The sequence below is a fragment of the Phoenix dactylifera genome, chromosome 4, assembly GCF_009389715.1.
Source record: "Phoenix dactylifera cultivar Barhee BC4 chromosome 4, palm_55x_up_171113_PBpolish2nd_filt_p, whole genome shotgun sequence".
NCBI classification, from domain to species: domain Eukaryota; kingdom Viridiplantae; phylum Streptophyta; class Magnoliopsida; order Arecales; family Arecaceae; genus Phoenix; species Phoenix dactylifera.
The window spans coordinates 18,884,816-18,911,497 of NC_052395.1; the positions used below are offsets into that span (position 1 = coordinate 18,884,816).

Sequence of the window (26,682 nt, forward strand, 5' to 3'; positions counted from 1 at the left end):
GCTGTCGTGGATGCTTCACCAACTTCCAAAGCTATAGATTTGACGTTGAATACTTGCAATAGACACTCTTAAGCTTTTCACTTGGTTGCTTACTCCTATGCTCTGGTTTTTGGATCTCTTTTATGATTTGGACATTTGGATAGCAGAGCTCTCTTCTATCTGAGGTAGTTCCCTTGTATTTATAGTCTTTGATGTGGCAGAAACTTGATTCTGGCCGTTGGAGACAAAATAGAGCCGTTGGGAGTAAAAAACTAGCAGTTATGCCTTCCAACAGTTTTTAAGTCGACTCGAGCAGATCTTGAGTTGACTCGGCTGAAGCAGGAGTCGACTCGAGCTTGTCGGGAGTTGACTCAAGCTCGAGCTCTTCAAAATTGAATTTCTGTCTTTTCCTGCGGGAGTCGGCTCACGCTTGAGTCGATTCAAGCTTGAGTGGACTCAAGCTTGAGTTGGCTCGAGTACTGTTCATCTGAAAATGTGTTTCTGTCTTACTCTGCGGGAGTCAACTCACGAGCTGCTTGAGTCGACTCGAGAATTGCTTGAGTTAGTTCACGAACTACTTGAGTTAGCTCGAGCTCTGTGCCAAAGTTACCATTTATGCCAGAGTCGACTCGAGGTTTCCAGGAGTCGACTCAAAAACTATTTTTTGGAATTTTTCTTATAATTGCTCCTCTAACATGAATTCTTTGATCTTGAAACTTGGGCCAATGAAGTGTAGCTTTCTTCCAAATTTTCTTGAGAACTTTTGAGGCCTTCTTGTGTTCTTCCAACTTGCCATATTTCTTGCAAAAGAAATTATCTTTGTTCTTGCAACACAAAGATTAGTAATTATACTTCAAGATTTTATGATCATCAAAATCAATCTTTGGATCAATACCATTGTTTTAGCAATTTCTCGGTGATTCGCCGGCTCCAATTTTGGTAAATAAGGCCAGAAACAACAGAGAAGAAAGAGAATGAGAAGGAAGAGCCTTACCTTGGTTTGGTGAGGCGCTCCGGCGGCTCTCCGACGATGAATCGAGGAAGAAGGATCCAAAAGAGACCTCGGATTTTGTGGTGATTTCTTTTCTAGTCTTTGACGACTTTCAAAGGAGGAGAATGTGATCTTAAATAGGCGAGATCCGGTCTACAGATTACCTTGAAATTTTTGGTTTTCCGACTCGATTGCAATCGAGATCGGCAAGAAAGAAGACTCCCAATAGTAGTCTTCCTTTCTGTCCCTTCACGTGCTCTGCATATGAGGCCTTGTGGGCCTGACCACTCCGGGCCGGCCCACAAGCTAATGGGCTATCATAGAAGTAATAGGCATCTTTCTTCTTTTCCAAATTTTATAGATAACAGATATAATAGATTAAAAACTAATAAAATTTTTGCATATTAATAGTATATGATAATATTAGTATAAAAATTTTATTGTGAAAAATAATCAAGCTCATATATCTCTTATATTCTATTATATTTTAGTTATCAATTCTATTACATCCATTTTACATGACTTTTCTAGAGCAGTTGGAAAAGGAGAAAAAATTGTACCCATGTGAAAGGTGAAATTAGGGAAAGTATTAAAAGAAGATGAAAGCTAACAATTTAATAACTGCCCTGCTAGCTATAAATACTATAAAAACTTTGTAATCCAGCATGTAACCCGCACGATGCACGTTGTAGCTTTTTTTTATAAATTTATACCTCCTCTATTATTATAATATCATAATAATATTAATGTTTTAATATTATAATAATTTAAGTTATAGTTAAATTCAATCTAATATTATAAATATTATATTATTATAATAATAAAGTTTCTGCCCGGTTAAAATCTAATTTTATATTTTTCCCTTATATACATTGCACCCGTTTGGACTCAAAAATGTGCATGCTATATTTTATTTTTATATTATTATTATAAATTAGCAAGGTGGCTAATTTTAGCTTTAGGAGTGCTCCAAAGCTGCAATCCCGCAGGTCGCAGCTCCTCCCAGAGCCCCCAAGAGCTGGTTATATTACAGTATTATCTTATTATATATTGTAGAGCGTTGTGCAATTTAGTTTTTAATATAGTTTTGCATAACATATATCCAAGGCTGCACTTCGCGTGACAAAGTTTGAAGCTCCAACCCGTACATCGTACAGTATTTTAATATAAGCATTGAGGCCAGGGCTCCCCTCTGGCATCGTACCGGTGGTCTCCTTTTTTTTTTTTTATTCTTAACTGTTGATGGATGCACGTCACGAGATTTCCTTGCGGAAACGCAAATTACATTTCGTACATGATAGACTTTGGTAATTGGTACCTAACTTGAGGTTGCACAGGGCCGGCTCCCTCCCAAGTCCCAAGCGTTCCGGTGCTTATCGGCAGTTCACAACACATGATAGGTTTATTTAACAAGAACAAATCAATAAATCAGTGAGATCCGTTTGTCATTTATGGTTTCCAATGAAGAAAAATTCTCTTTAATAAATTTAAAATTAATCTCCTTTCTCAAAAATTTAAATAAATAAATAAATATAGTCCTACAGTCCATCTTGCTCTAAAAAAAAAAATAGTATGAAAACCAGCTCAGCAAAATATAGAAATTTTCTACATTTAACATGGCAAATGATTATTACTCCATTAAAGTTGCTGGAAAAAAAAAGAAAATTTGTCATTTTCCCGCCTATTGCAGAAGCTGCCTACAGCTAGAGTTATAGAATATTTTGGGATGCACATGGGTGCTGAATTTTCTAACTTTTGCGAATGGCTCTCCTCAAACTTGCAGTGGTAGCTCTCTGGTTTCGAAAGGAACAATAAAGTCTTCCAATTTGTGGCGATCGACATCTCCGGGAACAATTAATAGTCTTCCAATAGCTGTTGGATTGCCGCACGTACTGTCTCCCTCCCATCACACTATAAATACACCCTCCAGGAATTCAGCCAAGACATCCAGACACATCTATCTTAATTTCCTTCTTCTTCTTCCCAGTTTGTGCTTCTGTAGACATGGAGGAGTCATTGGAGTGCCTCGTCGAGAGGGTTAAGGAAGAAGTTTTCTCTCCCTCTGCTGACGTACAAGCCTTCTTGCCATCGTCTGCCTACGAGACTGCATGGGTGGCCATGATACCCGATCCTGAACGCCGTAGTTGTCCTATGTTCCCAAATTGTTTGAGTTGGGTGCTCCACAACCAGAACTCTGGAGGGTCATGGGGAGAGCTTGATCTCACCATAGACCATTTCACTGCTACTCTGGCCAGTGTTATTGCGCTTAAGACCTGGAGCGTTGGCTCTATAAATATAGATGAAGGTATAACTAAGTCATCTTCATTGTTTCATTCTTCAATGCTTCATAGTGACATCCATCAACAGAAAAAGCACAAAAGTTGACACCCCTCCTCCACGTAGGAGCTTCGGTTATAAAAAATAAATAAATAAAGGAGCTTCTGAGTTTGGATATATTATTGTTTTCTATTTACTCTATATAATTCCATTAGTTTAGGCTCCCATTTTTATTAGCACTTTTCCATTGACTGGGATTTTAGCACTCAATCCAAGTTTCAAATTTTCTTTAGTCCTCGATCCCTAGCACTTTTGTATATTCTTATATCCTAATATGTGCGGAGTTACACACACACAGCTTCCCAAATTGCCCCTCTGCAGGCTAGGAAACTCTCCACCCCCCTTCCATCAAGGGGGGAAGACTCGTAGCCAGCTCCTGTTGGTCACGGTCAGGTACAGAAAACAGGACAAGGAACCTCCCTACCCCCCTCTCTCTTTCTCTCTCTCTCTCCTCTCCTCTCTTTATTTTATCGCAAGTCGGTGCCTTTTTACCTTCTTCCTTCCTTCTATGGTTATGGGCTGAGGCTCGGCTCGGGCCGGCCCTGTTAAGCAGCACAGTTGTTCAATTACAAGATAAATAAGGAGATGGACAGACTTGATGGAGAACATAAAGGCGTCAGGATTGTCTACTTTACTTCAGTTCATGTATCCCGGTTAAGCTAAGGCCTGTTCCGTACCTTAAACTCAATCCCATCCAAACAAAACCAATGACAAGAAACAGGTATCTAAACAGCGGCCTAGGCCGCACTTCGCCGCATCTAGCTAGCCTTTTAAAAAAAGTGATTGAAGAACCTATTTTTCTTGGAAGAACCTAATATTTTGTTTGCTTATTTGATTAAAAATTCACAAATTTGAAAATATCCATCAAAAAGTTTCATCTTTTCCTTCGGTTTTGCTTGCAGTCAAGCATAAATACAACTATTTGCTTTAGTAAAACAAAAAAAAAGGGCAAGCTAATTTTGACTATAAATAAAGTTGATGATTACATACTGATGGGAGGTAAAATGGATCGTCCTACTCCAGCATGAAACCATCCAAACCCCGCCAAGCGAACCGACCTCAGCCAGAGACCAAGCCGACCTCGAACGAAGAAGGTGACCTTGGCCAGAAACTGAGGTGACCTCCACCAGAGACCGAGTTGACCTCGGCCGAATACTGGGGTCAACTCTTCAAGCACATGCCATAGCCTCCAAGCTTGTCTGACCTCGGCCCAAGGCCGAGCCGACCTCAGCCTTGTCCACCTCAGTCTCGCCGCCTCCAAATCCTCATCGAAGATCCCGTGGATCCTTAGGACAAGACTGCAGAAATATCTCCTAAATCCTCATCAAAGACCTTGCGGATCCTCGGGACAAGACTGGAATGATGTTTTCCGGATCCTCCGCGGGCGGGATCAGTCTCCAACAGGCGAGCAGCGATTGGCCTGGTCTACAGCTGAGCTCATACACATGGTCTAGAATATTATTGCTCAAATTTATGGCTCTCATTTTTTAGGACTTCAAATTTTTTCTTACTTTTGGGCTCCAACATTATGGCGGATCGATGAATCCGCCGGAGTCTGCAGTTCCCGCCTCAAAACTTTTGGAAGAGTTTAGCTGTCCGCCACCAGTGTGCATCCCTAATATTCTATTACTGTAGGCAGTTTCTAAAGGAAATGACATTTTTTTTCCAGCAATTTTAGCCCAATCAAAAACATTTGCAATGTTAAATATAGAAGATTTATACAATTCGGTAGTTGTCGTTGTTGTTACTATTATAATATTCTAAGATTAAGAGATATCGTATCTTTGGATGATTGGCATCAACTGGAAACAAGCATCACTACAGGAAAAAGAGATTTTAACGACATGTTTTTGCCGACGCTTGCTACAAGCGTCGGCAATGTCCCGCAGAGCGCCAAAAATAGCCGACGCATTTTAAAAGCGTCAGCAATTTACGACGCTCGTTAGCGTCGTCGTAGAGTTGGCCTAAAACGACGCTTATTAGTGTCGTTGAAAACCAAATACCCATCAAAACCCGCGTCCGCCTCCCTCCTCCATCCTCGATCGACATATCAAGCCCTCCTCTGCCTCCTCCTCCCTCCTCTGCCTCCTCCTTCTTCTGCCTCCTCCTCCCTCCTCTCCGGCGCCGACCAGTGTTGCAAGAAACCGGTTCTTCCTCTCCCTCCGCCCGCACCCATCCCGCCTCTTCTCTCTCTCTCTCTCTCGCTCGCTCTCTCGCCCTCTCTCGTTTCTTCTTCACCCTGATTCTTCTCCCTTCCCCCCTCCCGCCGCCTCGATTCTTCTTCATCCTCTCCCTCCGAACCCCACATCGCCTCCCATAAAAAATGACCGACGCCGAGCCCTCCTCCCCCTCCTCCGCCGCCTCCGCCAACTCTTCATGCGCCGCCGTCTGCTCCACCTCCGCCACCGCGGCCGAGGCCAGCCCGCCGCTGTCGTCGATGTGCTCCGCCTGTGGCGGCCCCACCGCCTCCATCTCCTCTGCCGCCGGCCGCCACTTCCTTGGCTTCGTCGCCGATCTCTCCCACTCTGTCCGCGGCCGCAAGATCTCCGACCCCGTTCCCCCCCTCCCCCAAACCGTCACCTCCCTCCTCTCCCTCCTCCAAGCCCTAACCTCTTAAATCGATGAGATTCCCCCCCTCCCCCACTCCGCCCGCTACGGCAACCCCGCCTACCGCTCGTCTCCGCCGAGGCCCCCGCCCTCCTTCCCCCCCTTATTACCTCCGAGGAGCTCCTCCCCGCCGCTGACGAGCTTCTCCCCTACCTCCTCGACTCCTTCGGCAACGCCTCCCGCATCGACTACGGCACCGGCCACGAGACCAACTTCGCCGCCTTCCTCTACTGCCTCGCCCACCTCGGCCTCATCAGGGAGGAGAACTACCCGGCCCTCGTCACCCGGGTCTTCGTCGCCTACCTCGAACTCATGCGCAGGCTCCAGATCACCTACTGTCTCGAGCCCGCTGGGTCTCACGGTGTCTGGGGCCTCGAGGACTACCACTTTCTCCCCTCTATCTTTGGCTCAGCTCAGCTTATTGATCACAAGTATATGAAGCCCAAGTCGATTCACAACCAGGACATTCTTGATAACTTCTCCCACGAGTATATGTACTTGGCCTGTGTGGCTTTTGTCAAGAAGGTGAAGAAGGGGGTGTTTGCTGAGCACTCCCCGATGCTTGATGATATCAGTGCGGTCCTGACATGGAGCAAGGTGAACAGTGGAATGCTGAAGATGTATAAGGCTGAGGTGCTTGAGAAGGTGCCCATCATGCAGCATTTTGTCTTTGGTTCGCTCATCAAATGGTACCATTTCCATCTTTCCGTTGGCATTTGATTAAGTAGAAACTTTATCTTCTTTCACATGTGAAATTGCTTCTACGCGCATGATAAAATTAGTTATTCTTTGCGATTATGATATAATGTAGATTTGGGCTCATTAATATTCATTATGGCATTTATTTTGATTGTTTTTGTGTTCCTACCATTTTCATCTTTCCCTTGGCATTTTGATTAAATGGAAACTTTATGTTCTTTCACATGTGAAATTGCTTCTACCCGCATGATAAAATTGGTTATTCTTTGTGATTATGATATAACGTAGATTTGGGAATTGATCTCTTGAGTTGTTCAAACTATTTGAGAGGTATACCATAGTTGTACTTTTTATTGGTAATTCATGAGCTTGTGCTTGTCAAATAATGTAGTTGGTCATGATTGCAATTACTTTTGGGGTTTATCCATGAACCAAAGACAGCCTTAGTATTTAATTGCTGTAATTGATCTCTTGGGTTGTTAAACCTTTTTGAGAGCTATATCATGGTTGTGCTCTTGATTGGTAATTCATGAATTTGTCCTTGTCAAATGATGTAGTGGTCACAATTGTTGTTTCTGGTGCATAGTGTTTAAATTACTATAACATGGTGGCAGCTATTTTGAGACTTCCAGCTATATAGAGGTGACATATTGTATATATGCTTCATTCTAATAAGGCCTCTAAGACTATTGGTCTACACATCATGCTGATTTTCTCCCTTAATTCCGTGATTCTTAGACATGAATTTCTAAATGCAGGCAAGCAAAAAGATAGCCGATGCAAAGCATGCAAAAGATTTCCAAGCAGTTCTGAAAGAGTTTCAGAAAGCTCAAAGGCTTACAGTTGAGAGGGAAACTGCTTATGCCCCTTTTGTTCCTCAAGCAGTTCTTCCTTCGAGGTACTGATTTACTCACTCAGCTCTTATTAGGTCTCAAGAAGTCGTGAATAATGATTGTCAGTCATGTGTGTTTGTTTTTGTTTTTTTTGGTTGTGCAAAGCTATTTAACATAAATTTGATGTATTCTAATGAATTTTCACTAGTAAATAGTAGTTTTCATAGTAATTGGTGTATTTTCAATACTGCATTTCTGCATATTACAGTATCAATACATGATACATTGCGATCTTTGTGCCCTGCTGATCATCTGATTGCTGTAGCCTGGTTATTTTTGTGCAGCTATACTGCTAGAGAGAGAGAGATGTTAGTGCTGATAAAACATCTGAACAGCGTGCTCTGCTTGTGGAATCTAGAAGGTGAGAGGTCTTTCTATTTTAATCCTTTGATGCATAATGATTATATAGTTGAGTCCGTTTGTGAAATTGCCATGCTTGGCACAAAAGACTGTAGTACTGATATTTAAACACTTCTAGATGCTGTGCCAGGTATTATCTTTTTGACAAGATTCTCTTTAAGTTAATTATTCATATCAATCATTATATAATTCATTTTACTACATTTAGCTTCTACTTAGATGAAGAGTTAGGTCTCTCAACTACATTTAATATTTATTAAATGGATTTTAATTCTTTGATCCTGAAAAGTTGGGTTAGGTCTTGTATGGCTATGAATGCTCCATCTTTTTGACCCCTGTTCCTACTCCCCTTTTCATTTCCATTATTTCTTTGTGCCACTGAGTTATATTTCTGGTTTCATAAAAATATACTAATTGGACCTGGCTAGTATCATATTTTTTAATGGTAATCAAACCCATGAAATCATCAATATAGTCCATATACTACATCTTAGCTGGAATGGCCATGAGATCCGTGTTCTTGGAGTATAGTTTTTATTTCAGTTCTGTTTGTTTGCTTAGAATATGAATATATATATATATATATATATATATATATATATATATATATATATATATATATATATATATATATATATTGTGGGAATTGGTGTTTGTTCCTGGTTAGTAATCGTCACTTCATCTATTCCAACCACAAAATGATCAAGATTTTCTCTCCACGAGGGTGGATATTATGTATAAATGAACATCAGCAACCTTTCCTGCAGTGTTAAAATAAGGGCTTCTGTCTGCATCAAACTTTTGATATTTTGTACGATCTCTTTCCTCGTGGGAATATCTGCTTTCAAGACATTAGAAAGTCATCATGCATCATTTATTATTTGGTCTTTCTCTTCTTTTCTGTTTTGTTTGGGGATTGGGAAACCTGATGCAAAAGTTTTGTTATTTGTTATTGATTGCAGCAAAGTCAAATGGTGGATGACATGGATGAGGATCTTGATGAAGATGATTTTGGTGCAAAGGGTTCTGCTTCTGTAGAGCATGAATCTGATGATGAGATCGTTGAATCTGACATTGAACTTGAAGGAGAAACTGTAGCACCTGATGATGATCTGCCACAAAAGGTGATTTGCAATGTATATCATATTTACTGCTTATGAATGACTCAAGAAGTTGTGAGTGTATTTTCAGTATTTTCAACTGCGGCTTATTATTACTACTTTTTTCTGTCCAGATGGGAGACCCATGTATTGAGGTAACAGAGGAAAGTCGTGATGCCTCTCAAGAGGCTAAAGGGAAAGCTGGAAGCAATTTCAGAAGGTATTTCAGTATCTGTTGCATTGTATCTAAGCCATACTTGCTCTGAAACATTTGGTATTGGCTAATTGTCAGGGGTTTATATAATGCTGTGTTTTTATAATTTACATTCGTATTTTTATTTTTTTAAAAAATAGTAATCCCGACGCTTTAAAGCGTCGGTAAATAAAAGTTGTGGCACGCCTAGGCCGACGCTAGAAAAGCGACGGCAAAAATACATTTACCGACGCTTTAAAGCGTCGGCAAAAACAAAGCTTTTCCGACGCAAATGAAAGCGTGGGCAAAAATGACATTTACCGACGCTTTAAAGCGTCGGCGAAAACACAGACTTGGCTATCCTTTACGTTTTCCGGATGCTTTAAAGCGTCGGCGAATGTCATTTTTGCCGACGCTTTCCTTAGCGTCGGGAAAGCCTTGTTTTTGCCGACGCTTTATCTTAGCGTCGGCAAAAACTTTTGCCACTCCAGTATCGCCAACGCTTTTGCGACGCTTCTGTTTGCGTTGCGGGAACTTTAGCCGACGCTTATAAGCGTCGGTAAAGATTATAAAAAGCGCCGGAAAAGATGAGTTTTCTTTTAGTGCATATATCTTATTGCTCAAGTGGAAGGGATGATATGATCGAAGCAAGTGCTTGATAATTTTTTTTGAGAAAATGATGATTATTCATCACCACTCAAGTTTGAACATGAGACTTCTCGCTTAGAAAGAGAGATACCAATGAGCTAAGCTAACATATGTTGGTAGCAAGCACTTGATAGTTAATTAGGTGGCAACCTTTAATTCTCTTTCTAGTTTTTGCCATATAAATTTCAATGCCAAAGGTGATTTTTAAGCATAAAGAGAATCTTGCAAGGAAATAAAATTTTTTTTGACAATTCAAAGATCCATATTTGCCAAAAACTTTTTATAGGTTAGGTTACACCAATATTGTAATCTATTTCCATTTGAGATCATAAAGTAAGTTGGTTTTGGTTAGGATCTAGTTTGAAGCAGAGCCATAGAGACACCCAATTAAATTGGTTTTGGGTCTAAGATTTATGCTGGCTTGGATCCAATATCACTTGGTTTGGATTCGGACTAGGTTGTATCTAAATTGGATTTGAGATTTAATGCTACACTTGAATTTTTGAATAGATTGTACGTGGATCATATCAAATTCATTTAGGTTTGATCCAATTAATTCTATAATATCCATACATGATCTGCTAGGTCAGGTCTTAACTTGGAATCGAGTCTATGTTGGGTTTGGAACGGCGCTTGAAAAATACACTTGCCCCTCACCCTCTTCTGACTCATCAAGAAGATTATTTATTTATTTAATAAATTTTTGAGAAGAGAGATTAATGTTAAGCTTTTTAAAGTGAATTTTACTTCATTAGAAAATGTAAATAACAAAAGGATCTCACTGTTTTATTTATTTGTTCTTGTTAAATAAATCTATCACGGAACAAAATGACATGAAAATTTAATAACTTGAGGTGCATGAAAACGTGACGGCAAGTGTGGTTTCAGCTTTTAGGATTTCCCTCGCGACCTGTGTTGTTGGTTTGCCTGACAATCCTTTTTTTTTTTTTTTGTGGTAAAAGCGGCTACTCATTTCATATAACTCTAACGTGAGTACAACCTGCTAAATCGCGGGAAAGTAAAAGATGCAAATAAGGATGAACGTCATCATCAGACGTCCAAGTAAAATCTTCGGAATGCCGGGCAGCATGAGAGGCGACCCAGTCTGCAGCCCTGTTCGCCTCTCTGAACACATGTTCTATCTGAACATCGCCCATCAACCATACCATCCTACGGACCTCTCTAATGAGGGGATGACCATCCCCAAACCGATCCGCCCCTCGGAGCCACTCGACAACCACAGATGAATCTCCCTCAAGGCAGACCCACTCCACACCAAGTACCTGCCACACATAGGATATACCCTCCCAAGCCGCCCGCAGCTCTGCTCCGACCACAGAGAGTCCAGGCGTGCGCCGCCCTCCTGCCGCTATCATCCTGCCATGGTGGTCCCTAACCACAAATCCAACCCCTCCAACCACACCATCCACTGACCGACTGCCATCGAAATTTACTTTGAGATAGCCAAGGGGTGGGGGTACCCAAGAAACAAGGGCAAAACGGGGCGCTGAAGCAGCGTGGAGAGTACCCCAGATGTCCTTGGCTATCCTAGAAGAAAATCATATGGTAGCCGCAAGAACCTCCCTCGCAGATAGCGTCGCTCTATCCACCACCCTCCTCGGGGGCGACCTCCTCCCCTCAAACAGACCGGCATTCCTATCCAACCAGATGTGATAGGACAAGTATGCCACCAGAATCCCTACCTCCACAGATCGGGGGCTCAGCGTGAAGGCTCTCAACATCTGAATCATATCCTGCGCAGAGACTATCGAATCGGGTAGTAGGACCGGTGATCTCCTCCATATCTCTCTGGCTCTGGGACACTGCAGAAGGACATGCTCGATCGTCTCCTCACTATCTGCACACTCCTCACAGCACTGAGAGACCGCCATGCCACGCCGGGCTAACAAGCTCCTCGTAGGAAGGCAACCCCAGGCCACCTTCCAGATGAATAAAGCCACTCGCGGATGAATCCGCAACCTCCATATCCAGCCACCCTCAATCTGACGAGCTGGCTCCCTACCAGTCAATGCATGGAGATCTCTGACCCGTACCCGCGTCCGTCCCGTCGGAACCCATACTAGCCTGTCGCCCCCCCACCAATGGGAATCGGAATAGACAGAACCGACTCCGCCAATCGCTCTCCAAAGACCTCCCGGACCATCTCCTCCCTCCATCGAGCCCCCTCTAATGTCAGCAGCTCGCTAACCCTGCAGCCAGCTAATCTCGTCGCATCAACCATGGTCGGCATACGGCAGATCGGTATCTCGGTCACCCAACTATCCTCCAGCACATCAATAGACCGGCCATCGCCTATGATCCATCTAATCTCTGGAAGCACCACCCCAGCTCTAGTGCAAATCTCCCTCCAAATCGGAGAATGGTGACGGCCAGCTCGCGCCCCAGGAACCAAGGCACCATATTTGGCCCTCATCAGTGAAGACCACATACCCTCGGGCTCAAGCATAAATCTAACTGCATGTCTAGCAACTAGTGCCTCCCGCGTGGCCACCAAAGACTGCACCCCCAATCCTCCATAGCTAGCCGGCTGGCACACAACATCCCAAGCCACCAAATGGACTCCCCCTCTGCCACTGCACCTCCCCCAAATAAAGTCCCTGAACAGCTGCTCAAGGGACCTCAGGACTGTAACTGGAATGATAGTATTGGAAAGTAGATAGATGGGGACCGAGGTAAGAACTGAGCGAACCAAAGTGATCCTACCCATCATCGAAAGTGTATGCATCTGCCACCTCTCTAGTCACCGTCTGATACTGAGCTCCAGAGCTGCACAATCCCTCCGCTGCAACCGCTGACCGGAGAGTGGGACCCCTAGATATGTCATCATGCCCTCCTGCTCTCCCACCCCCAGGATCTCCACTATCGAACGCCTCACAGCTACTTTGGTCTTTGGGCTGAAAATAATAGATGACTTGGACTGATTGACCCGCTGTCCTGATGCTGCACAATAGTCCCGAATAATCTCGCAAATGATCCGGGAAGGAAGGCTGGGGAAGAAATTATACCTTGGCGGTGCATCATGCCAATCACGTGTCTCGCTCGTTTCGGATTGCCACATGTGCTGTCTCCCATCACTCTATAAATACACCCTCAAGGTATTCAGCCAAGACATCCCAGATACATCTACTCCTAATTTTCTTCTTCTTCCCAGTTTGTGCTTCTGTAAGACATGGAGGAGTCTTTGGAGTGCCTCGTCAAGAGGGTTAAGGAAGAGGTTTTCTCTCCTTCCGCTGACATGTACTCCTTCTTGCCATCGTCTGCCTACGAGACTGCATGGGTAGCCATGATACCTAATCCTGAACGCCGTAGTCGTCCTACGTTCCCAAACTGTTTGGTTTGGGTGCTCCACAACCAAAACTATGGAGGGTCATGGGGAGAGCTTGATCTCACCGTAGACCAACTCTGGCCTCTGTTATTGCGCTTAAGACCTGGAGCGTTGGCTCCATAAATATAGATGAAGGTATAACTAAGTCGTCTTACGTTGTTTTCATTCTTCAATGGTTCATAGTGAAATCCATCAACAGACAAAGTATAAAAGTTGAAAAAGGACTATAGTCCAATTCCCACCCCTCCTCCACGTAGGAGCACTACAAAAGAAGTAATTTTTCCCGGCGCTTTGCAGAGCTTTTACCGACGCTTATACGCGTCGGAAATTTTCCTCCCCACGCGTCCAAAAGCGTGACGAAATCGTCGGGCAGGTGGGCGTGGAGGATTTTCGTTCCGACGCGTTTCGTCAGCGTCGGCAGATAACCCGACGCTTTTAAACGCGTCGGCAAAAGCAATTTTTCCGACGCTTTTATGCGTCGGTCTATTACCGACGCTTTTAAGCGTCGGTAGTTCTTGTATTACCGATGCTTTTGTGCTTTGGTATACCTGTGCCGGGAGAGTTATTGCCGACGCTTTTAAGCGTCGGCAATAGCATTTTTTTTTTTTAAACAAATTCGTAGAAACAAATGTTAAACCTGTATACAAAATACTTTGAGCCCTTCTTTGGCTTCTTTTTCAGAAGCTTCTGAGTCAAGCACTTTCCTGGCAACCATTCAATTTCAGTCCAAATGAAATTTTATGTATAATACATATGTTTCAATTGTCATATTGTAGTTTCAACGTAAAACAAACTCAACAAAAAAAAAATCATTCACATGGCTAACAATGGAAGGGGCTGGAGTATAACTTCCATAAAAAGTTCCTACAACTTAATGATGTTCTTGGAATGGCAGAGTAATACATGCAGAGTAATACATATGTTTCTGTTGCTGGGGGTCCAAACCGAGAACGATTGGCACAGCGGTGTGAACGGGGTTCCCTTTGAGTTGCTTTGGTTGCGCTCCGCCCTCCGCCGTGAAACCTGCAAGCAAGCCTCGCACCACCACCAGGGTAGTGGGGGCCCTCCGACGATCAAGTCAGGGGAGATCGAAGGAGAAGGAGAAGGAGAGGTAGCAGGTAAGATGATACTCTGGAAAATCTTTCTTACCCTCCCCCTTCCCCCCCCAGCCCCATATATATCAGGCTGGGGGGTTTTTCTGCGGATTGGTCATCGTGTGGCACGATGGGGTTGCCACTGACGTGGCCGTTACAGGGCGTCGTGGGGCAGCGCTGGGTACGGCCATGGCAGGGCGTAGTGGAGCTCCGCTTTGTACGGCTGTTACAGGGGATCGTGGGGCAGCGCCGGATTCGGCCGTTGCAGGGAGTAGTGGAGCAGGGGGCCGCGGCGTGCCTCAGGAGAACAGTCTGTTGTTGTCAAGAGATTGCCGACCCGAGGTCGGGTTGCTGGATCAAGGGGCAACCGACTCGGGGTCGGACTGCGGAGCCGAAGATATCCGACCCGAGGTCGGATTGCTGGATCAAGGGGCAGCCGACTCGGGGTCGGGCTGCGGAGCCGAAGATATCCGACCCGAGGTCGGATTGCTGGATCAAGGGGCAGCCGACTCGGGGTCGGGCTGCGGAGCCGAAGATATCCGACCCGAGGTCGGATTGCTGGATCAAGGGGTAGCCGACTCGGGGTCGGGCTGCAGAGCCGAAGATATCCGACCCGAGGTCGGATTGCTGGATCAATGGGCAGCCGTAGTCTTCCTGGGCACGCGTGCCGGTCACGTGGGGCATGGTGGCTAAGTTCCCCCGTAACAGTAGCCCCCCACTTCCGAGCCTGGAACCAGAAGGGGAACGGGTGAAGGGAGTGACGCTTCGAGATTGCCGCCATCCCTCGGAAAGGCGCGCGCGCTCCGAGCTCCCCGCCTTCTTTATGGCGTATGGCGGTTGTCGCTGACCTGGCAGTCTGCGGATTTCGGCGGACATCCTTCCTTAATGGCGTCGATTCGCCTTTGGGGCGCGAACGATCCTTCGGCAGCCAGGCATCCTCTGGCGTCACCGAGGCGTCACCCGCCTTTCCGCCTATTTAACCGGGGGCCCTCCCCGTCCGCCTTTCTTTCCACAGGCATCCTCGAGTTTCTCCCTTGTGCTGCTGCCGTTGTTGTCGGACTGTTCGTTCGCTCCTCTTTTGATGCTCTTGGTAGCGTCTCGCCGACTCCTGACTCTTGAAGTTCCTCCGGCACTAGGCCAGGCATCCGAGGATTAGGCCTCAGGAAATTCTTCCGGCGCTAGGCCAGGCATCCGAGGGTTAGACCTCAGGAAATTCTTCCGGCGCTAGGCCAGGAATCCGAGGGTTAGGCCTCAGGAAATTCTTCCGGCGCTAGGCCAGGCATCCGGGGGTTAGGCCTCAGGAAATTCTTCCGGCGCTAGGCCAGGCATCCGAGGGTTAGGCCTCAGGAAATTTTTCCGGCGCTAGGCCAGGCATCCGAGGGTCAGGCCTCAGGAAATTCTTCCGGCGCTAGGCCAGGCATCCGAGGGTTAGGCCTCAGAAAATTCTTCCGGCGCTAGGCCAGGCATCCGAGGGTCAGGCCTCAGGAAATTCTTCCGGCGCTAGGCCAGGCATCCGAGGGTCAGGCCTCAGGAAATTCTTCCGGCGCTAGGCCAGGCATCTAAGGGTTAGGCCTCAGGAAATTCTTCCGGCGCTAGGCCAGGCATCCGAGGGTTAGGCCTCAGGAAATTCCGCTCATTGGTCGGCCAAGGCTGGCGCAAGCCGAGGCGACCGGTCGGGGCTTCAGGCTAGTCTGCTCCCGGGATGATCATCGGGTTAGCCTGGCATCCGAGGACTGAGCCTCGGGGAATTCCGCTCGTTGGTCGGCCAAGGCTGGCGCAAGCCAAGGCGACCGGTCGGGGCTTCAGGCTAGTCTGCTCCCGGGATGATCATCGGGTTAGCCTGGCATCCGAGGGCCGAGCCTCGGGGAATTCCGCTCGTTGGTCGGCCAAGGCTGGCGCAAGCCGAGGCGACCGGTCGGGGCTTCAGGCTAGTCTGCTCCCGGGATGATCATCGGGTTAGCCTGGCATCCGAGGGCCGAGCCTCGGGGAATTCCGCTCGTTGGTCGGCCAAGGCTGGCGCAAGCCGAGGCGACCGGTCGGGGCTTCAGGCTAGTCTGCTCCCGGGATGATCATCGGGTTAGCCTGGCATCCGAGGGCCGAGCCTCGGGGAATTCCGCTCGTTGGTCGCGCGCCTATCACTTGCCGCTCGACGGGGTTTCTCCGTGGCCAGCTGCGATCGTATTTCTCCTCCTCTCGAAGCGTCGCCTGGGGAACACCAGAAGGCTATTAAATGCTAATTGAGGCGTTACCTGGAAAATCGGATCGGCCAGTTGCTGCTTGCGAGGAGTGCCAGTTAAGCGGCCGCGATACGCGCGTTCTTCGAGGCGGATGCGGCCTGGGCGCGTGCGGAGATACGTGGGCCGTGGGATACACGCTGCCCGGAGTGTCCTGCATGAAGAATGCAATTAAGGAGAACGACGCTTAGGAGGTCGTGGGAGGATACGCCTCGAGAGCCGGAACGGCTCCGGATTCGATGCGCCCGCATTTATTGGAGCCACCCGCATAGGAACGACCGGGGGGCCACAGTTTGGCTATAAATATAAGTGCAGGTGCGGTGGAGCCTGCCAAGCCGGAGCTGTTCAGGTTGCCATGAATCGTGGACCTCCTCTCCGGTGCGTGGCTGGGAAACCCCTGCCGGAGGAACGGGAGGCGCGCCCCTCGCGACTTCCGCCAACTAGCCGTTTCATCTGGGATCAACAAGGAGATTCTCTCCGGCGGAACTCCGCTCTAGGCGTTTCATCCGGGATCACATCCCCCCTCTTTTCAGTCCCACCTCCCGATTGAGCTCTGCGCTAGACGCTTCATCCGGGATCGCGCCTCCTCGCGCTATTCTCCCTTGTATTCCTTTCCTCCCCTTCTCCTGGGGAGGACCGGAATATCCCTTGGAGGTGGCGTTCCTCTAGAAGCAGTGCGAACTTCTTCTTCGTCCGCGCCGGCTCTTCGTCTTTTGCGTGAGGCGTCGATGGCGCCTCCGGGGGGAAGCACCCACGCCCGGTGGGATTGCAGCTGCTTCGGATGGAGGGCTCGGGATCCCAGATCCTCAGCTTAACGGAGTCCCCACCTCTTCCTTACTTTCTTTACTCCCCAATTCTCCTCTGGGAATTCTTTGTAATCACACGAACACGCCATTGTAACCAGGAATTATTGAGATGAAAAGGACTATACATTTTTTGAACTGTCTTTCTGGCTTTGTCTTTCTACTGGTAATACACCCGTAGGTTAGCGGAATTCCAGCTCCTTGGAATTTCTCGACCATCTAGGGCCTCCAACTGGTAGGAGCCAGGTCGGTTTACCCAGCGAACCCTATACGGGCCTTCCCAATTTGGCGCCAGCTTCCCACCTTCCGTGGGTTGAGATGCTTTGGCTCGCCTTAGCACCAGATCTCCGATTCTGCAAAGTTTTGGTCGGACCTTGGAGTTATAATATCGGGCCACCCTCCGCTGATACATCGCCATCCGAACCTGCGCCATTTCCCTCGCTTCTTCCAAGAGGTCCAAGTTTCCTCGGAGTTGCTCCGAATTGGCCTCGGGTCGGTGCGTAGCCACCCGGGGCGAGGGGAGTCCGAGCTCCACGGGGACAACCGCTTCCGTGCCATAGGTTAGGCTGAAAGGCGTCTCCCCGGTAGGGGTCCGATGCGTGGTCCGATACGCCCAAAGGACGTTCTCGAGTTCTTCGACCCAAGCTTGCCCCGTCCGACCGATTCGCGCCTTAATTCCTTGGAGGATTGTCCGGTTTGTCACCTCGGCCTCACCGTTGGTTTGGGGATGCGACACAGATGTGAACCGATGCTCGATCCCGAATTCCTCGCAGAAGTCACGGAAATGCTTGTTGTCGAACTGTCGACCATTATCCGAGATGAGGACCCGGGGTACCCCAAATCGGACAATGATGTTTTTCTTCACGAACTTCCGGACTTGCGCCTCCGTGATAGTGGCCAGCGGCTCTGCCTCCACCCACTTGGTGAAGTAGTCGATTGCAACAATCAAGAATTTCCGCTGGGCGGAAGCGACGGGGAATGGTCCGAGGATATCCATTCCCCACTGTGCGAAGGGCCAGGGTGCGGTGATTGGTGCCAAGGGGACAGAAGGGGCTCTCTGGACGTTGGCGTGGCGCTGGCAGGCGTCGCATTTCCGTACGTGATCCTTTGAGTCCTCCAACAAGGTAGGCCAATAATAGCCTTACCTCATGATCTTGTGCGCCAAGGACCTAGCCCCCGAGTGCGATCCGCAGACGCCCTCATGGACTTCGCCGAGGACGTAGGCCGCCTCCGAGGGGCGGAGGCACCTTAAGAGGGGGGCGGTAAACGAGGTCCGATACAGCCTCCCTTTATAGAGTACGTAGTGGGCGGACTTCCTGACAAGTCGCCGAGCTTGATCTTCGTCTTCAGGGAGGATCCCTTCGGCGAGGTAGGCGACGAGCGGGTCCATCCAAGACGGCTCCGGATCAATCGCCATCACCGCTCCAGCCTCGCCGATGCTCGGGGCATCCAGGGTCTCCAGGTAGATTGCCCTCGACAAGTTGTGCGCCTCTGCGCCCACCAAGCGGGACAACCTGTCGGCCCTGGCATTTTCGCTTCTGGGGACCTGCTGGATGTCGACACTGCCGAGGTCGGGAATGAGTGCTTGCACCTTCCGGACGTAGTTCTGCATGGTCGGGCTCCGGGCCTCGAACTCCCCATGGACCTGCCCGACCACCAGCTGGGAGTCGGTGAAGACCTTCAAACGCCGGATGCCGAGCTCCCCGGTGAGTTTGAGTCCTGCGACTAGGGCCTCGTATTCCGCCTCGTTGTTGGTAACTGGAAATCCAATCCTCAAGGCATACTCGGCTATCACTCCATCAGGACTGGTAAGGACCAGCCCGGCCCCTCCACCCTCGGGGTTCGACGACCCATCGATGTGAAGCGTCCAGGTCGGGAGGTCGAGGCTGGGCGTTTCCGGCGGTCTAGGTTCCGCCTCCTGCACCGTGCACTCAGAGAGGAAGTCCGCGAGCACCTGGGCCTTGATGGCGGGTCGAGGCTGGTAGCGGATGTCAAATTCTCCGAGTTCTACTACCCACTTCACCAGCCGTCCCGCATTCTCGGGGTTGCTGAGGATCTGTCGTAACGGTTGATCAGTTAAGAGGGTGACAGAATGGGCCTGGAAATAGGGACGGAGCCTCCTGGTCGCGGTCAGCAGCGCGAAGGCGATCTTTTCAGCCTTCGTATACCGCATCTCGGCGTCCCGTAGGACCCGGCTGATGTAGTACACAGGCTTCTGGAGCTTTGCCTCTTCCCGAACCAGCACCGCACTGACCGCGGTTGGGGAGACCGCCAGATAGAGGTAGCGCATCTCCCCTTCTTGCGGCTTGGACAGTAGGGGAGGAGACGCTAGGTATTCCTTGAGCTGGTTGAATGCTGCTTGATATTCGGCCGTCCAGAGGAAGTCTTTTGGGCGTTTTAACACCTTGAAGAATGGTTGACAGCGTTCGGCCGATTTTGCCACAAATCGTCCGAGCGCGGCGACCCTTCCAGCGAGCTCCTGAACTTCCTTTACTTTGGTCGGAGGGGACATACCTTGGATGGCCTTGATTTTGTCCGGGTTGGCTTCGATACCCCGCTGGTTGACAATGAAACCAAGGAACCTCCCGGCCGAAGCGCCAAAGGCGCACTTCGCTGGGTTCAGCTTCGTGCGAAACTTCCGTAAGGTGGTGAAAGTCTCCTCCAGATCCACGATGTGCTGGTCTGCCTGGCGGCTCTTCACCAGCATATCGTCCACGTACACCTCCATGTTCCGGCCGATTTGCTCTTTGAAGATTTTGTTGACGAGGCGCTGGTAAGTGGCGCCAGCGTTCTTCAGACCGAAGGGCATTACCTTGTAGCAGTACAGCCCCCGGTCCGTTATAAAGGCAGTTTTCTCCTCGTCCTGTGGGGCCATCATTATCTGGTTGTAACCGGAGAAGGCGTCCATGAAAGACAGCAGCTGATATCTGGAAGTCGCGTCGACCAGTTGGTCTATCCGCGGAAGCGGGAAGCTATCCTTAGGGCACGCCTTGTTCAGGTCGGTATAGTCGACGCACATCCTCCACTTCCCGCTCGCCTTCCGGACAAGTACAATATTTGCCAGCCACTCGGGGTAACTCACCTCCCTTATGAATCCTGCCTCCAAGAGTTTGTCTACCTCCTGGTCGACCACCCGGATCCGATCCGGGGCACAGTGTCTCTTCTTCTGCTTCACTGGCCGGTGGGTCGGGTCGACGTTGAGGGCGTGAGAAATGACCTCCGGGTCGATCCCAGGTACATCGGCCGCCGACCAGGCAAATACATCGGCATTGGCTCGGAGGAATTCCACCAACCGGGCCCGAGCTCCCGGGTCGAGATTGGCGCCGACCCGGACCACCCGGTCCCGGCGGCCTTCCTCGAGGGGAACTTCGACCACACCCTCGGCCGGCTCCCCCTGCCGCAAAGCCACCTCGTCTCTGGCATCAAGGGACTCGACGCTTAGGGCTTCTGCGGGCTTCTTCCCTTTGAGGGTCGCTAGTAAACATTGCCGTGCGGTCGGTTGGTCGCCTCGGACCTTCCCGATCCCGACCGCCGTGGGGAACCGCATGAGCAAGTGGTACGTAGAGACCACCGCGCGAAGGGCGTTCAGTCCGGGTCGTCCGAGGATAGCGTTGTAGGCCGAGGGAACACGGACGACCAAGAACCCGAGTCGCACCGTGGCTTCTGCGGGTGCGACGCCCGCAGTCACAGGCAGCTCAACGACACCTTCCGCCGGGACAGCGTCACCGGTAAATCCTATGAGGGGGGTGGATATTTTGTGCAACAATTGTCTGGACAAGCCCATCTTTTGGAAGGCCTCGTAAAACAAGATATCAGCTGAGCTTCCACTATCCACAAGAACACGCCTTACATCATAGTTTGCCATAGTGAGGGAGATCACCATGGCGTCATCGTGGGGGGTCTGAACCCCCTTTACATCCTCATCACAAAAGGTGATTACATTGCCGACCCTCTGTCTCTTTGCGACGGCCGCCCCTGACGCTTCCGTCGGGCCCCCTGCGTTCCTCACGGGCCGGGGGTAGCCCCCAGTGATAGTGTGGATCACGCCCGCAACGGGTCGATTCTGCTCCCGAGGCTCCGGAGGGGCCGGGTCGGCCGGACGCGGGTCTGCGGGGGGACGTCGGTCGCTCACATATCGACCGAGACGCCCCCGGCGGATGAGAGCCTCGATCTCGTCCCGAAGCTGGAAGCAGTCCTCCGTGTCGTGGCCGTGGTCTCGGTGGTACTCACAGTATGCCCGGGAGGGCCTCTTCCCAGAGATCCTCCGCATCTGTCTCGGGGCCGGGAGGTCCTCCCGCCCCTTGATCTCCATAAGGATCTGGGCCCGGGGAGTCAGGAGAGGGGTGTACCGGTGAAAACGTCGGGGCGGAGAACGAGGGCGTGGGGCGCCGTGGTTTTTCGCCGGCGACGGGCTTCTGCGCCGACGCTGAGGCGTCGGGCTCCTCCTCTGGCGTGCCTCTTTCCGCCTTTTCTTCCCAAGCTTTTGAGGGATCTCGGCGGCCTCCTTGCTCCGGTGGGCGGCCGCCTCCTCGGCGTCCGCATACTGGTTCGCCCGGGACAACAGCTCTGGGAAGCTCTGCGGCAGGCGTTTGTCCAGGGAGAAGGTGAGTCTGCCCTTCCGGAAGCCACGCTTCAGGGCTGAAAGAGCTACCTCCTGACTCAGGTTCCGGACCTCCAGCGTAGCCCTGTTGAAGCGGGTAAGATAATCCCGCAGGCTTTCTCCCTCGTTTTGCCGGACATCAAAGAGGGAGTCGGAGACCAGTCGCCGCCGGCTACTGACGGCGAAATGAGTGATGAAGAGGCGAGTGAACTGGTCGAAGGACCGGATTGAGTCAGCCTCCAGCCCGGCGAACCATGCCCTCGCCGGGCCACGGAGGGTTGCCGGGAAAGCCTTGCAGAGAAGGGGATCTGATGCTCCGTGGAGGAGCATAAGGGTCCTGAAACTCTCGACGTGATCTCGCGGGTCCGCCGCCCCGTCATATGGCTCGATCGCCGGCATTTTGAACCCCGGCGGATTCGGGGTCCGCAGGATCCTCGAGGCGAGCGCCGGCTGGGAGGAGATCTCTAAGTCGGCGAAGGGATCTTTGGAATGGCCCTTCAGGACCTGGAGTTGTCGGTGGAGATCGTCCACCCGCCGGTCCAGGGAGCGCGACCGGTGGGTGGGAGACAAGGAGCGGCGAGAGGGGGACCGACTGGAGCGCGGGTTCCTCGAGGACTGGGGGGTCTGGGAACGCGCCCGGGCCCGCCTCTCGTACCCCGAGCAGCTCCGGTGGGAAGGTCCCGACAGAATGGAGCGTGCTCGAGAATCCTCCTCGCGCCGGCGCTCCTCCCCATGGGAGAGGAAGGAGCGCGGGTTGAGGACGGGCGAACGCTCAGGCAGCAGCGGCTCCTGAGCCCGCTGCGGCGCCCGGGACATCGCACCCTGCAGATTCTGCACCGCCTCCGCGAGGGTGCGAACCTGCTGGGCTAGCCGGTCGAACTGGGCGGCTTCAACCGTCTGAATGGGCGGTGGGGCGGTGGAGTGTTGCTGAGAGTGTGTTGGAGATGCAGCGGCCTCCCGGCCAGAGGCGCGAGAGGCCCCGCGACCGGAAGCATTGGAAGCTCCACGACCACCTCGCCGTGCCATTACGATCGCTCTGAGATCCGGGCCCTCCTTCTAGCGCCAACTGTTGCTGGGGGTCCAAACCGAGAACGATTGGCACAGCGGTGTGAACGGGGTTCCCTTTGAGTTGCTTTGGTTGCGCTCCGCCCTCCGCCGTGAAACCTGCAAGCAAGCCTTGCACCACCACCAGGGTAGTGGGGGCCCTCCGACGATCAAGTCAGGGGAGATCGAAGGAGAAGGAGAAGGAGAGGTAGCAGGTAAGATGATACTCTGGAAAATCTTTCTTACCCTCCCCCTTCCCCCCCCAGCCCCATATATATCAGGCTGGGGGGTTTTTCTGGGGATTGGTCATCGTGTGGCACGATGGGGTTGCCACTGACGTGGCCGTTACAGGGCGTCGTGGGGCAGCGCTGGGTACGGCCATGGCAGGGCGTAGTGGAGCTCCGCTTTGTACGGCTGTTACAGGGGATCGTGGGGCAGCGCCGGATTCGGCCGTTGCAGGGAGTAGTGGAGCAGGGGGCCGCGGCGTGCCTCAGGGGAACAGTCTGTTGTTGTCAAGAGATTGCCGACCCGAGGTCGGGTTGCTGGATCAAGGGGCAACCGACTCGGGGTCGGACTGCGGAGCCGAAGATATCCGACCCGAGGTCGGATTGCTGGATCAAGGGGCAGCCGACTCGGGGTCGGGCTGCGGAGCCGAAGATATCCGACCCGAGGTCGGATTGCTGGATCAAGGGGCAGCCGACTCGGGGTCGGGCTGCGGAGCCGAAGATATCCGACCCGAGGTCGGATTGCTGGATCAAGGGGCAGCCGTAGTCTTCCTGGGCGCGCGTGCCGGTCACGTGGGGCATGGTGGCTAAGTTTCCCCGTAACAGTTTCAATTGTCATATTGTAGTTTCAATGTAAAACAAACTCAACAAAAAAAAAGTGTTCACATGGCTAACAATGGAAGGGGCTGGAGTATAACTTCCATAAAAAGTTCCTACAACTTAATGATGTTCTCTTGGAATGGCAGTTATTTCACATGCAAGATTCTATTCATTAAATTCACAAATTTGCTCAACATAAAAATTCACTCTTATAGCTCTACGGAGCAGAAGTCATAACTGGCTTGGTTAAAATAACAAGCAGAAGGTATAAGCATTTCAAAAAAATGATGCAAGATACATTCAGCTTATTAAACGAAACCGTAGCCTTGATTTGGTCAACTCTCATACCAATGTCATCTTTATAATATTTGTTGAAAGTCTTTTTTCAACAGTCCTCTGACACCCATGCCAGAGTTGAAAGGCAAAAGGGTTGGGTCTCAAGAATGTCCCAAAAACCTCGACCTGCATTTTGTATTTCCATCCCTGACTTTGTAGAGATTGGCTGAATATTTCCATCCTCTGAATATTTGCTCCAGAGATCGGGGTATAAGCCCTTTCTGCTCAGGCGGTTCTGGCGTGCCCATCATTGTATAAGTTTTACCAGAACCTGTTTGCCCATAAGCAAATATGCATACCTGCAACAACAGACAATTCATTTTCTTAAATTCAGCATGCCATCACCAGAAAAAATCAAATAAAGGTGGCACTTGTTAAACAAATAATAAAATGGCATGAAGTAGATGCTGCATATTAGAGATGTAATACAAGAATGGCATCAGAGCCACCATTAGGGGTCAAAAGGATAAGAGAATCGGTAGAACTGGCCAGGCAACAAAATGATCAGAGTGGAAAACCTAGGTTAAGTCACCGCAAGAACATTAGAGAATATGAAAGTCCAGACTAATACCAAAAAACAACTGACCCCTCTGTAGGATGTAGGATAAGAAACAGGGCGTACTCTACAAAACAGGGCGTACCAAGAGATTCAAGTGATGTAGGATAAGAAACAACTGACCCCTCTGTGCCACCACAATCACTGCCAGGTAAAACAGGGCGTACTCTACAAAACACTCGGATATTTCCTTTCAGTTCCTACAGAACGAAGAAGATTTAGCACCAAAATTATTGGCAAAAATAATCAGCCACAATAAGTAACATAAGTACCAGTATGGTGTTGTGCAGCTTTTTGCGCAATTTCTTTGCTTCCAAGATTTGAGGCTCTGCATCTGCAAGACGATCTTGCAAATCTTTTACAGTCTTCTTCTGTCCTTCATATTCTGTCATTGTCTCGATGGCAGTCAAATCAGCCATCTAGAAAAATAAACAGAGTTGTTAAAACTGACTGAAATAGCTAAATAACATTGAAAAGATGTTTCTTGCTTTACTGCTGCCAAAACAAGTTCCTTTCCCTAAGGCATGGAACAAGAATATCAAATATTGCTACAAAGTCAGATATTACAATTCTCGAAACTCAGCTGTCACAAACCTTCAACTTTTTATTTGCTGCAGCAAGCTGATGCTGCAATACCTGTATCTGCTCTCTTTGGGAAGAGAATGCGCATATTTCAGAATTTAACTAGTTTCCCTTTTGTATATTGCTTGAGTTAACGATAGAACTGTTCTGTTGTCATATTCTGGTGATCAAAGTGATAAACCACACATAAACCTGTAACATTATACGGACATATTACATGCATTTATAAATATTAAATCATCTTAATTATTATGATTATCTTATAGGTGTATACCCTTCTGTGCAATCTAGATTGGCAGGGTCTGCCAAACATATCCATGTAACAATAAGATATTACTGTCTAAATTGACTATATCATAGACTAAGAAGGTTCTTGGAGCCAGCAACAGTAGAAGAAAAAGCATTATACAGGAGTGACGCCAAACAAACTTTAAGGTACATAGAGCAACTCAAAGCTGTCAATATGTTTCATCCATGATACAAAATAGACTTAAATGATATCTTCACATTAATGCAAGTCATAACAAGGGACAAAAGCTCATGCTGAAATTGCCAATTAATAAGCTAGCAATCATTTTTGTCCTACATAGTTCGCTCTTGACCAAAACAATACATAAATGCAAACATTCATACCTAAAATAGTCTGTGCAAATAATATGAACACTTAAATAAGTCCATGTATACATGTACATGCGCACATATGTTACAAATATTATACATCTCACTGAACATATGCATGAATCTATGCATGTGCATATGCATTTACATAAACTATTAATACATGCATATCAATGAATATACATCATATGCATGAATATATACACACATATAAGTATCTATGTATGAACAATGTAAGTATGTATATATATTTATATGTATACACTGTATCATATACACATTTTTTTTTAAGAAATTTGAATTAATGGAGGCTCTAAATTTCTGAAAGTGCATTTTAATAACATATTTTAAGTCAGGCATAATTCCACAAGATTAACTAAATATGAGAATTACTTCTTCAAAATGCACCAAATTATGTAGCCCAGAAATTTGAGTATGCAAAAATTACTGCAAAAATCTATTAGTAACCCAGAAGTGCTGAAAAGAGTCTAGACAGTAGGCACGATCTTGTCGATCCTAATCCATCTTCTCCGCAGAGAAAAAATTTAGTAGGTGGCTTATCGTTTACAGCACATATTGATGTCTCTAATATCAAATGTTGCTCATCTCCATTACAAAGGAGGCACTAACCTAGTTTGAGCTGCTCCGATCCCCTTAAAACATATTTTTGCCATAGTTGGTGTGATTCTCGAGGACGAAGCTCGATCAAGGCTTATACAAAAGAAGAGGAGAAGGAGCGTGTTGAGGAAGGAGGAGAAGGAGGAGAACAAGCGAGACGGAGGGAGAGAATGGAGTAGGAGAAACTACCTCGGGCGGAGCGCACGATGGGGTCGGTCGG

The 26,682-nt window shown here is 48.9% G+C and overlaps 1 protein-coding gene, 1 long non-coding RNA gene and 1 pseudogene across 2 annotated transcripts; 2 read left to right on the forward strand and 1 right to left on the reverse strand.

The window, feature by feature from the left end:
- The first annotated feature begins 5,554 nt into the window (after positions 1-5,554).
- Positions 5,555-7,576, forward strand: LOC120110534 (annotated as a pseudogene).
- A 227-nt stretch (positions 7,577-7,803) lies between these two features.
- Positions 7,804-9,169, forward strand: LOC120110535. The gene is made up of 3 exons (XR_005511625.1): positions 7,804-7,867; positions 8,829-8,990; positions 9,101-9,169. It is a non-coding gene; the product is annotated as an uncharacterized LOC120110535 (long non-coding RNA).
- Positions 9,170-24,221: 15,052 nt separating this feature from the next.
- On the reverse strand, positions 24,222-25,081 carry LOC120110371 (kinesin-like protein KIN-14H). The gene is made up of 2 exons (XM_039125196.1): positions 24,917-25,081; positions 24,222-24,844 (listed from the first exon to the last, which is right to left on the reverse strand). The coding sequence occupies exons 1-2, from the start codon at positions 25,061-25,063 to the stop codon at positions 24,653-24,655; spliced, it is 339 nt and encodes a 112-aa protein (XP_038981124.1). The 5' UTR covers positions 25,064-25,081; the 3' UTR covers positions 24,222-24,652.
- Between the last annotated feature and the right edge of the window lie 1,601 nt (positions 25,082-26,682).